Source organism: Thunnus albacares, chromosome 11 (genome assembly GCF_914725855.1).
Source record: "Thunnus albacares chromosome 11, fThuAlb1.1, whole genome shotgun sequence".
NCBI lineage: Eukaryota > Metazoa > Chordata > Actinopteri > Scombriformes > Scombridae > Thunnus > Thunnus albacares.
In genome coordinates, this window is record NC_058116.1 from 31,077,198 (window position 1) to 31,090,700 (window position 13,503).

Genomic DNA, 13,503 nt, shown 5'->3' on the forward strand with positions numbered 1-13,503 from the left:
TGCAACTGGAGGAAGTTCCTCTTCTTCTACTACTTGTGCTTCAAAACTCTCACCTTACTCAAAGGCACAACCTGGTGGCAGAATGGCAGAAGTCATACAACATATTCACACACATTAATACTGCATAAAATACAAAATTGCCCCCCCCCCAAAAAAAAAACAACAACAACAAAAAACAAGGTATAAACCGAACCATAAATAGTTGTATTTATGAATCCTAACCATAGCCATCCCTAGTTGTAGAGACTAACTAACATGTGCAGTTCTCTCATGACATGGCTTGTACCCTTTTCTCTCGTGTTTTAAATGCTTCTTTCATGGTGACTGACTTGTGACTTAATTGATTAATACAATTAATTAATACAATTATAAAAACATGAAATACTCGCATACATATCATCATACATAAAAGCAAGCAAACATACGTTTGCATACATGGATGCATAGGTAATTAAAGTGCATAATATTTCAGTTAAAATGGGAGCAGACAGTTGCTCAACTTAGTTAAACACAACAGTAAACAGAAATGTTTTAAGTCTGCTATTAAAGGAACTAAGCGTCAGGGCATCTCTAAAATCACTTGAAAGATCGTTCCATCTGTATAGAGCATAACAGCTGAATGCAGCTTTTCCTGCTTTAGAGCACACAGAGGAGGACAACAAGGAGACCACTGGCTGATGATGTGAGGCTTCTTGTTGGTTCATATGGCACAAGCAATTTCTTAATATAATTTGGAGCAGGGCCATGCAGTGCCTTGTAGACGAGTAGGAGGACTTTAAAATCAATTCTAGCATTTACTGGAAGCCAGTGCAAGAACAGGTGTGATGTGTGCACTTTTCTTAGTCCTGGTTGAAATACATGCAGCAACATTCTGTATAAGCTGCAGGTGCTGAACAGTTTTTCGTGAGGAGTCCAGAAAAAGAGCATTGCAATAGTTGAGTCTGCTTGTGACAAATACATGTACTAGTTTTTCAGCATCTGATTTCTGAGATATTTTTGAGGTGATAGAAGACTGTTTTTGTGACATTATTGATATGATAGTTAAAGTTAAGGTCAGCATCTATGATAATACAAAGATTTCTGGCATGTTCTTTGTTCTCATGGGGAAAGGAACTGAGGTGGGCTGCAATTTCCTGTCTCTTTGCTTTTGCACCTATAATAATAACTTCTGTTTTGTCACTATTTAGTTGCAGGAAATTTTGATTCATCCATGTGTTAATGTCCTTGATGCATTTAATCAGTGTTTCTACAGGGCTCAAATCATCAGGAGATACAGAGATGTAAAGTTGTGTGTCATCTGCGTAAGTATGGTATTGTATATGTTATGGTTTTATGGTTTTAAACAATATTATGGTATTGGTTCTTTATGATGTGCCCAAGCTGAACAGGAGTGGACTGAGGATTGAGCCTTGTGGAACCCTACAGGTCACGGTGACTTCATCAGATGCAATGTTTTCGATGGAGACAAAGAAATTCCTGTCTAGTAGGTAGGTTCTGAACCAATTTAGAACAGGACCGGACAATCCCACCCAATAATGTAGTCTGTCAAGCAGAATCCCATGATTGACGGTGTTGACTGAGATCTAAGAGTACGAGGATTGAGAGTCCAGAGTCCGTGTTTATGTGGAAATCATTTACAACTTTAACGAGGGCAGTTTCTGTGCTGAGGTGGGATCTAAAACCATACTGAAAAACATCAAACAGGTCATTTGTCTTTAGGTAGCTAATCAGTTGATTATTCTTACTTACTCATACTGAGAAACGGGAGATTTAAGATCGGTCTGTAGTTACTCATGTTTGAGGAATCTAGATTGTTCTTTTTTAACAATGGTTTTATGAAAGCAGTTTTAAGAGCATGTGGGAGAATACTGGACTAGAGGGAGCAGTTGGCAATTTGTAGTATCTCTGTATTTAAACAGTTAAAAACAGTTTTTAAAAACGTTGTAGGAAGTAAGTCCAGACAGCAGGTGGAGGACTTGAGCTTTCAGCACAGCATCCTCCAGTGCTGTGGAGTCCACAGGAGCAAAATGAAGCATATCACAAGTCCTATTCTTGTGAGTAGGTAACACATCTTTTTTTTGCCAGAACTCAAAGAACTTTTGTTTTTTCTGACGGTGGTGATTTTACTGTTGAAAAATGTTGCAAATACGTTGCACTTTATAGTAGGTCCGGTTGAGTCGAAGATGATGGATTGCTGAGCCAGTGGAGAACAGCACTCTGCCAGACAAAATGACTGTGTGGCAGTTTTTATTGCCGTGTTATAATTGATGAGGCAGTCTCTGTAAATGTCATAGTGGATTTGGAGGCTGTTTTGTGAGGCAGGTCATGCTGAGCGATCAGGCCAACACATAGCAAAGGATCAATAGTGGTAGCTGGATTTTCCAGTTTTGACTGTCCTTTATAAACCTACACTTCAATACAGAGGCTTATAGCTTCTCTAATGATCTGTTTGTGGATTTTACAGCATATATACAAAGGCAAACTGTTCTATTTTTTAGTTTAAATCTTTTATATTGCAGTAAAATAAGATATGAATTTACAGAACGCCTTTCTAGAACAGATGTCACAAAGTGCTTCATGATAAAAGTAGAAGGAATGACAAAGAAACCAGTATGTGCAGTACTGTGACGTGCACTTTGTTCTGTTTTTGCCATGGTGGCTATCACTGCTCATGATTACTACCCAGATCTGCTTTGATTTTCTTGTATTCCACTTGTAAGTTTGGAGATTTTATTCCTTCCTAAGCCATGTTGATATGCAGGCACTCAAAAGTAATTTAACATCACTGGTTTTTTTTGTACTTTTGAAGCTTGTTTTGACCATGTTACATAAACACGTCTGCACCTCCACACAACCGTGAGGGAAGGTGCCGCCTTTGTGTAGCTCAGCCCCGCCCTCGGTCAACAGACACACAGACCTGCAGCTCTTTATACATCCAGACAGCGATGTAACCTGGACGCTACGCTACGCTAGTCCCGACCTCACACCCTACAGCACGTAGGGTGTGAGGTCAAACATTATGTGATTCTACAGTGTGTTACCTGCATGTAGGGATTAAATGTGACAGGTAAAAAACTACTTGCATAATAGTTTTTTTTTTTTTTTTGTCAACAGAGGAATGGGGCCATATGCAAATCAGCAAGAAACTTGCTAAGAATGTACCAGAGCCACAGCAAACAAGGCGTGGCTGAAAATCTAATCATATCTTAAATTCCAAAAGTCACATTAAACCAGTGAAGGTCAGCGAGGACTGGTGTGGTGTGATGTGGTCGCTTCTCTTCGAACATGACAAGTGACCACATTGTAAAGCCACCACAGATCAGAGGAATCTCACATTTTGATAAAATCAGAAGTGAAAAAAAGGAAAGAAGAAAGAGAGAGGATATAAAAATCACCAAGAACGAAAACTCATATCTGCACATAATGTCTGAAAATAGGTCTGAAGATACCTGGATAAAACAAGATTTATGTTTGGATGCTCTGTATATTAAAACACATAAAATAGGCCATTTGTTCTTTAAAACTAAGACTCTCAGAAGTGAACCAACCAAACGAGTCTGGAGAACAAGTCAAATTATTTTTGTATTACTGCATGGCGACTGCATGGCGACCTGTCAGTCTAAATCAAACATCATATGATTCAACAATGTGTTAACAGCACGAAGGGATTAAATGTGACAGGTGAAAAACTACTTGCGTAAAAGTTTTGTGTTTGTCAATGGGGGAATCAATCCAATGACTCCAGCTACAATATGCAAATCAGCAAGAGACCTGCTAAGAATGTGCCAGAGACACAGCAAACAGGTTGTAGCTGAAAATCAAATCATATCTTAAATTCCAAACATCACATTAAACCAGTGAAGGGCAGCGAGGACTGGTGTGGTGTGGTCGCATTGTAAAGCCACCACAGATCAGAGGAATCTCACATTTTGATAAAATCAGAAGTGAAAAAAGAAAAGAAGAGAGCGAGAGGGACAATAAATATGAATATAAAAATCACCAAGAATGAAAACTCATACCTGGATGTAATGACTGAAAATAGGTCTGAAGGTACCTGGATAAAACAAGATTTATGTTTGGATGCTCTGTAGATTAAAACATAACATGGGCAATTAAGGCTCTCAGAAGTGAACTAACCAAACTAGTCTGTAGAACAAGTCAAATTATTTCTGTGTAAGATTCTGGAGAGCAAGGCTCAATGAGATGGACACATTCATCAGGATCAGTGGTGGAAGAAGTATCCAGATACTTTACTTAAGTAAAAGTATCAATAGCTGAGCAGGAGAAGGAGGTTCCAGTGGACCCGCGTGGCATTTTTTAAAAACCTGTTTAGAATCCTAATCTTGAATTGATGCGAGTGGCGAAAAACACAGATTTTCACAACTCCTGAACAAGATAACATACAAAGACAAATGAACTCACTTTTTCCTATAATTGTGACACCAGGAGTCAAATGGAAAGGTCACTGACATGATACAACTACTCTTTATTGGTGAGAAACAGGTATATAACAAATTTTAGGCTCATAACAATATAACTTTAGTTATTAGTTGTTTCTGAGACAAGAAAACTTTATTGTATTTACATTACATGAAATGGAAATTTGCCTTCGGCGTACTGGCAACACAGTGTAACACAGACAGTAAAGAGCAGCTGAAATACATAAAATACATTTTCAGTAGCAGAAGTGCTTATGGGCTTTGGGGGGTGGGGGTAATGTGTCAGTGTGTTTAGAATGGACCCAGCAGAGGACACAAATGACTCATTGTACCCACTCTCCCTGGTAACAGCTGGAATGATGAGTGAAGGGGTGAGTGGGGTCAATATAGACCTGGGTAGCCTTTTTTGGTTATGGACCGGTTGTATAGACTCTGGAGTTGCAATTGTTTATTTCCAATGATTTTGCTGGTCTGGTTGACTACCTGGGTCAGCTTGTTACTGACTCTAGCTGAGAGGTTCCCATACCAGGACACAATGTTAAAGGTGTTAAGAGCACTCTCAGTGAGTGACATGTAGACCAACGGTTCTCAACCTGGTGTCTGGGGACCCCCAGTGGTCGTCAAGGAATCAACAGGGGAATCAATGGGGGAGTCAATCCAATGACACCAGCTACAATATGCAAATCAGCAAGAAACCTGCTAAGAATGTGCCAGAGCCACAGCAAACAGAGTGTGGCTGAAATATATGGATATAAAAATCACCAAGAACAAAAACTCATATCTGGACATAATGACTGAAAATAGGTCTGAAGATACCTGGATAAAACAATAGTTATGTTTGGATGCTCTGTAGACTAAAACACAGACAATGGGCAACTAAGACTCTCAGAAGTGAACCAACCAAACGAGTCTGGAGAACAAGTCAAATTATTTCTGTATTACTGACCTGTCAATCTGAATCAAACATTATGTGATTCCAAGATGTGACCTGCTAAGAATGTGCCAGAGGCACGGCAAACAGGTTGTAGCTGAAAATCAAATCATATCTTAAATTCCAAACATCACATTAAACCAGTGAAGTGGTGTGATGTGGTCGCTTCACAACCGTGAGGGAAGGTGCCGCCTTTGTGTAGCTCAGCCCCACCCTCGGTCAACAGACACACAGACCTGCAGCTCTTTATACATCCAGACAGCGATGTAACCTGGACGCTACGCTACGCTAGTCCCGACCTCACACCCTACAGCACATAGGGTGTGAGGTCAAACATTATGTGATTCTACAGTGTGTTACCTGCATGTAGGGATTAAATGTGACAGGTAAAAAACTACTTGCATAATAGTTTTTTTTTTTTTTTTGTCAACAGAGGAATGGGGCCATATGCAAATCAGCAAGAAACTTGCTAAGAATGTACCAGAGCCACAGCAAACAAGGCGTGGCTGAAAATCTAATCATATCTTAAATTCCAAAAGTCACATTAAACCAGTGAAGGTCAGCGAGGACTGGTGTGGTGTGATGTGGTCGCTTCTCTTCGAACATGACAAGTGACCACATTGTAAAGCCACCACAGATCAGAGGAATCTCACATTTTGATAAAATCAGAAGTGAAAAAAAGGAAAGAAGAAAGAGAGAGGATATAAAAATCACCAAGAACGAAAACTCATATCTGCACATAATGTCTGAAAATAGGTCTGAAGATACCTGGATAAAACAAGATTTATGTTTGGATGCTCTGTATATTAAAACACATAAAATAGGCCATTTGTTCTTTAAAACTAAGACTCTCAGAAGTGAACCAACCAAACGAGTCTGGAGAACAAGTCAAATTATTTTTGTATTACTGCATGGCGACTGCATGGCGACCTGTCAGTCTAAATCAAACATGTGTACCAAGTGCTTGCTCATGGGGGAACTGTTGGGTCTCTGTAAATTAAAGAGTATGGTCTTGACCTGCTCTATGTGAAAAGTGCCTTGAGATGACTTCTGTTGTGATATGGCGCTATATAAATAAAGATTGATTGATTGATTGATTGATTATGTGTCATTCTAATACTTCTACTCTTACTCATAATCCCTACGAGTCTTGTACTTTTTATAGCTGTAAAGAAACCAACACAAATATCAACATTAAAAACAGCAACAACAAAAAAGAACAGGGGTAGAATTTCTTCATACTCTTAATACAACAAAAAATAAAATATAGCCGCAAGTGGCGATTCCAGGGGTTCAAGCCAACACAGAGTGTTAGGACAAACTGTCATAGATTATGGCGTCCCCCCTTACTGAGCGATTTCAAAATAGTTTTACATACGTGGTTCAACATTGTTATGAAACATATCCTGCGAGTTTTGTAATGATTGGACAAACAATTTCTGATTTGTTGTCTGATTTGATTTATGCAGTGCCCATTTTTTTCATTTGCAGTGCCTCCTAGTGGTCAATTTGAATTAAACTTTTAGGGTATGTTTCAGGTACTTATATGGATATATCCTGCCAGTCTTGTGATGATTGGCTGAACAGTTGTTGCTCTATTTATGTGCTGACCCAAGCCCTTTTGTAGTTGTGAGCTGTTATCTCCAACACACTTCTGTAAGGATGTTCCACCTCAGTGGCAACTACTGCGCTTTGAGGCTGAAGACAAAGCAGTACCTTACAGTGCAATGCCACTGATGGCCCCTAGTTGTGGCTTCAAAAAGACAAAAAACAAAACAAATCTATTTCAAATCTGATGTCTCATCATTTTAAATGTGCGTGCGAAACATGGTGCAACTTAACCTGCTTGATGGACATGTTCAGGGTGTGTTTATGTATCATGTGCTTCTGTTCTCTGTGTAATTATTGTGCACAGATTCATGTCAGATCAACAATTCTCAGCATGCGGTCGGTGCAGTGTTGCTGCTGGAGGGCACATCCTAACCGTGCATTCAGTTCAGCAGCCTCTCATCATTTCTGCATTAAATCTGAGTGTCCCCTCCGTCTGTCAGACTTAGCTGCTGATCACGATCACGTACCGTCATGAAGCAGATTTCTCTTTTACAAAAATAAGATTTCAGACAATAATACATGTAAAAAAACACCCTCCTAAAATTTTTACTGGCTATGACAATAAAAATTTCTCACTAAGTGATGAGTTAATTTTTCAAATGTTTCTTTGTAAATATCATAGACAGCAATAGCCTAAATAAGTCTCTCTCTCTCTCCTTCCCTCCTCCTGAAGCTGTCCGTGGTCCAGACTGTTGCTTGACTGACGTATCGCCTTCAAAACACTGATCTGGCTTATCTTTGAACTTTATTAAATGCTGTATTTCAGCTATATGTATGTAAGCTGTCACTGATGAAAGTGTCTTATTCTTTGTTGTCAGTGAACCTTTTTACTCAGTTTGCTTTTAAGAGCAGTCTGAGTGTAATTATCAGAAATGTGGTGAATGTGGGGCCTGACCAACGTGGCAGCATGTAATCAAACACATGGTCACATGTAAACACACACAGTCCATTTACAGAAGTGTCATGTAGCACAATGAACCAGCCACATGACAGAAACTTTATCCTGGTTTATTAGTCTCAGCAACTCTTGACAGTGACTGTGATCATCTCTCATTCTGTCTTCAGCTGAGGCCACAGTGGGAACATGTGAAAGGATCAATAATGAGATCTTTATTTTATGAGATCTCGTCTGTGTGTGTGTGTGTGTGTGTGTGTGTGTGTGTGTGTGTGTGTGTGTGTGAAAGCCCTCAGCAGGGGCCTCTACCATGAAGCGAGACTAGTGTGTTAGCAGCTATTTTTGGGCTTAACTCAGTTACTTTCATTCCTACATGGATTCAGATAGACCTCATCAGGCATTACCTCTCCTCTCTGCTGCAGCAGAAACAGTCTGACATTACATTAAACTTATGTTAATCATCCAACAAACTCCCCTTACAGAGGCATTTATAATGATTTACACACTCATTTTAAACTGTAGCCTTACTTATAATATTCAGGAATTATTTCCATGTCGAGGGGTGGCCCCCTGCCAGACAAGTGGAGGCTTGAACCCGAGGTGGTGAAGCAGATCTGGGGCCGGTTTCACAAAGATAGACTTTGACTATGGCTTAGATATAACAGATAGCCAGACTTCAGATAGATGTCTTCATCCGTTGCACAAAGCAGTTTAGTTCTTGACTATCTTAGGTAGGACTACGATACAGTGAATTCTGGGTAAATTAAGACCTTTTTCAAAACAAAAAAAATGGCCGACCTAGACCTTAGACTGCATCCAACCGCTCAGCTCCGTTTAACCCAGCAGAAAATATATGTCTTTTGGAGGAATTCAACACTTACAAGGAGATTTTACTTGGAAAATTTAGTGAAGAGTGTAACAATTAAAAAAAATCTGATATGGACAAAAATCACAGTGACAGTGAACAGTGTTAATCCCACAGTTGAGAGGAGCATCAATGATGTTCAAAAAAGATATAAAAACATGGTACAAGACGCAAAGAAAGAAATGTTTTCCTCTTTTTTTGTTGGGTGCTACTGGTCAGGTGGTGTCACTGATTGTTACCATAGTAACATTGGTCTTAGGCCCGAGTTAGCCTGGGGGTAAGGTGTTTAATTTTTTTGGCTTAAAATTAGTCAGTTTTTATTTTCATGAAACAGTCTAATTTGCATTAGACTAATCTGTGAGCAAAATTAAGACTGGCCTAACACTACAGACCAGTCTGAAATACCTTTGTGAAACCAGTTCTGGAAGGCGAAAGTGGATCTGTCCGCCAGCCAGCACAACAGTGTACCCTGTGGTTCTCCCTGATGTCGTAAGATATAGGGAGGCAGAAAGAGACCCTCCCACTGTGGTCCACGTACACTTCACATGCAGTCTGGCAGTGTCAGCGGCCTTGTTTAGTGGGATGAGTGTGGAGAACATATGCATGGCAGCATCATGGTCCACACCCTGAATGTTGAACCAGTTCTATCTCTTGGACATGTTGAGCCCCTTTTCACAGCCTGTGCTCACTGGATTGACCCAAGCCCGGTGAAAAAGGTGTGTGTGTGTGTGTGTGTCTGTCAGCTTTGTTTCACCTGACCCCCCTCTAGGCATGATACACCTGCATTTTTTTCCATGCTCCTTGATGACCTGGGATAATATCTGGGTTGACTTGGGACCCCTACCTCTCTGCTATGGCGGCCTAGGCTATGAGAAGTAGGTGGGCTGCAGCGACTAACCTCTAGCCGGTCAGGACCAGTGGGGCTGGGTTGGACATTGTATTGTGGCCGGGCGTTCATCCATCGGTCTCCACCCACTGTAACCACATAGTCCAGTGGAGGGTGGAGCCTGTGTGAGATAGAATGAAGGTTACAATATCTAACCCTAGTTCTAATAGCACAGGCGGCGTCCTCCACCTACGGGCTACATCGCTTGCTGAAGAGGTTGTGGGAGGTTGGAAAGTGGTTATGCTGCCTTTTATACAGTGGGCTCCTCACGTATTCAGGTAGGCAACTCCTGATTGGCCAGCTACGTTTATGCAAGGTTCAGTGTGATTGGAGGAGAGTATTACCCATAGAGTCCAGTGGAGGGCTAACTAGGGTTAAAATATCGTAACTTTCGATACGTTACCTGGATAAAACACATGACAACACAAGGTGTAAATGCACTCAGAACACATTGTGATCTGAATCCAATCAGATTAGTCAGACCCCAGTTGGAGGTGGTCAGGCTCACATAATCTGTACATTCATAAATTGAAAGGTCATCTAGCTCCGCCTCCTTCTGAAAGCACCAGAAAGCCTCTCAAACACTACAAGTTGCAGCAGCAGCTGGAAGTGTTCCCTCGCAAAAAAAAAAAGAATATCATCAGCTTGTGGCAGAAGTTTACTTGACCTTGGACATGTCATGTTTGTTGACAAGTCAGCCAGCTCTGCCAGCTTATTTTGCATATTGAGATCTGATCACATTTCATACCAGGTGTAAATGAGGCCTGTGTGAGACAAAGATCAGGATGAAAAATAGGATGAAAAATAGGGACAATAGCAGGGTCACTTAAGACAACATCAGTACAGAATTTTAATCTTTATCATATACTGTTTTGCAGCCAGTTGTTTCCTGTTTTTTGGTTTTTCATTTGTTTGTGCATTATATTGTGGGAGAATAGTGTACATCAACAGCACATCCAAAAATGTGTTTTTAGGCTGAATCAGGAGAGAGAGTCCTATGGTAAAGGGGAGTTTTTCCTTGCATACGGTCGCAGTATGTTCTAGACCTGCTTTATGTGAAAAGTGCCCTGAGATAACTTTTGTTGTTATTTGGTGCTACATAAATAAAACTGAATTGAATTGAACCCCAGAAAAAAAAGAAAAGAAAAAAACTGACCAGAATGGATGAATTAGTGGACAGTCCCAAAATAAATACAACAGTGTACCATCATTTGATTTACATTTATCACAGATTGGAGACACAGAGGGGTAAAATATATGTAACATGACCTTAGAATAATGAAAACGGTGAATCACTTTGAACTGAATTACTCTGTGTCTGCTGTTTATTGAACAACTATGAATGTGTGAAAGTACAGTCCTTCATATTTTATCAGGTAACAAAGCATTGATTGCCCTCTATCTCTTGATATAGTTGACAGATACAGAATCCTTAGAAAAAAATGATTCACAATTTTAATAATAAGCTTCTTTCTCTCTGGCGAAAGAGAAAGCAATTCCAAAGGAGAATGTCTCTCAAAAGTGGACTCAAAATGGGGACGTTTTCCCTCACAATTCACACAATTCAATTTCCCTGGCCAATTCACATAGGAAGTGTTTTCTCACGGAACAGATATGCTTCCATTTTATTAAACGTATCAATCCACACTGAATCCGAGGCGCTTTTTACACTCTGAGTCTGTTTCTGTTGCATTTAGTGAAGCGTAATCTGAGCAGGCAGCTGTTTAAATCACACAGATATCCCTGCTGTATATGTGGTTTAACATTTTTAACATGTGAGAGGAACAGAAGTGACTCTACAGCTGACGCATCGCTCTGGATTCTGTGATTGGGTGTTTAGTTCAAATATCAGCAATCTTTCTCCAGAATAACTGACTCTACCTCTACGCTTAACTGACCAAAAGATGCAAACTTGTTGTCTAAATAGAAGTCCTTTATGCACTTGAGCCCTTTTACACACCATGTAGCAAATCTGTTATCCAGCAATGCTGGAGTAAAGGTGTAGTCCTGGCAAAATGGTGTATATATATTGAAATACTAGGGACTTTGTAGATATGTTTAATTTGAGTAAGAACCTTCAGTGAATTTCTGACAACAAAACTGTGACTTACTGCTTCAATAGCAGATGCAGGAATTTGTAAAAAAGTAGGACAGTGAGGCATATGGTTTCATTAAGGACATAAGCTCTAATTTCAGTCACAAACTGAATGATTCATGGTCTGGGAAACCCCATTACTAGTATGCCAGTGCGCTAGCATTAGCTGCCCAATAGTAATCTCTAAATAATGGAAGACCCAGACCTCCAACCAGAGTGGGCCTTTATAGATGTTTCTTTGATAATCTGTGTCTTTTATGACCCCAAATAAATTCTAAAATGACTGACTCTAGCTTCTTAAAAAAGTCATCTGAGATCAATATTGGCTGCATTTTAGTTTTTCAATACCTTCTCAAAGGTTTAGGATTTTTTTTTTAGATTTTAAGTCGTAATATGTGATATAGTCCTGAAAAAAAACCTTAATGGGGCAATCCTGTAAAATTGCATTTTCTCCAGTAAACATAAGTTCACTTTTAGCCCAGTCTGTTGTGTGACCAGAAATTTTACTGAATGATTTAATATCTCTCTATATAAAGCAAGGAATCTCTGTCTGTGTGTCCTTTATCTCTTGAACTGTTCATCAGATTGACTCTGTGCTTGGTGGGTGCATTGCTGGGGAAAAAAAGGGAGTGCCGTGTCGAATTTGGTGCAGTTCGGACGCGCAGTATGATAAATATTAATAAATTTAAACCCTGAATAAATGAGCCATCAGCCTCATAATTGTGCATTTATATTGCAGACAATGATTTTATTTTTTCAATTTTGCCCAAACCTAATATGTAAGAACTGTCTTTGGTATTCTGAATAGCTAATAAACTACATTAAGCAATATCTTTTATGTAGAAATCCTAAATAGATTCAGTATTGTGGCCTATATTGGCTGGCAATTACAATCACAAACACAAGAAAGCAACACCTCCACTGTAATATATTAATTTATTTAATGTCATAAATTGTACATAAGGAAAGATATTTCTCTCTCTCTCTCTCTCTCTCTCTTACACAGTAGGCTGAGTGTATGTAGCGTAATTGTTTGTTTTCCATTCTTTTTAAACTTCAGTCACTGATTTGATGTCAGGAATATTATTTGTTTTATTGACATTTAACATTTGTTTCTAGGGAAATATTTTTGGGTTCATAATGTTTTTTGCTGTTGCTGCTTATTTATTTTTTGTCATATTAAGAGTATAAAGAAGTTCTACTCCTGTTGTTTTGTTGTTACCAGACTAGTAGGGAGTATCGGTAAAAGTAGAACAGGCCTAACATGCCCTTTTCTTAACAATGGGTAAATGTAGGGTGTGACATTTACACTGTCTTGCCTATAGCAGTTATTACACACATAAAGACGGTGCGTTCAGAACATATCTGGATGATTGCACCCTGTCAGCCTTCTGCCCCAACACACTCATGAAGGAGCCTGTTTGATTGTGGCTCTGGTACATTCTTAGCAGGTTTCTTGCTGCTTTGCATATTGCAGCTAATATCATCGGGCAGATTCCCATGTTGAAAAAACAATGTTACACAGCTGTTTTTTTTTTACCTGTCACATTTAATCCCTCTATGTAGGTCACACGTCATGGAGTCACATAATGTTTGATTCAGATGTCGCGTGAATACAAAATCCAATTAAAATAGTTGGTAGAACTGCCACAAAACTATTTTTTTTAAATATACTTTATCATACATATTATATTCTATAAAAATAGCTTTTTTCTGTTCTTCAGTGTAAGATCCCTCCCTAATAAAGCAGCTGTGGCTCAGTTGGTAGAGCAGGCCGTCCA

At 39.5% G+C, this 13,503-nt stretch overlaps 1 protein-coding gene across 1 annotated transcript in view; it reads right to left on the reverse strand.

The window, feature by feature from the left end:
• The window catches only part of LOC122992567 (secretin receptor), a 39,487-nt gene extending 29,734 nt beyond the window's left edge, over positions 1 to 9,753 (reverse strand). Inside the window, exon 1 of the mRNA XM_044366410.1 lies at positions 9,640 to 9,753. Within this exon, the coding sequence (XP_044222345.1) occupies positions 9,640 to 9,699 (60 nt within the window). The 5' untranslated portion in view covers positions 9,700 to 9,753. The remainder of the gene's footprint in view (positions 1 to 9,639) is intronic.
• Between the last annotated feature and the right edge of the window lie 3,750 nt (positions 9,754 to 13,503).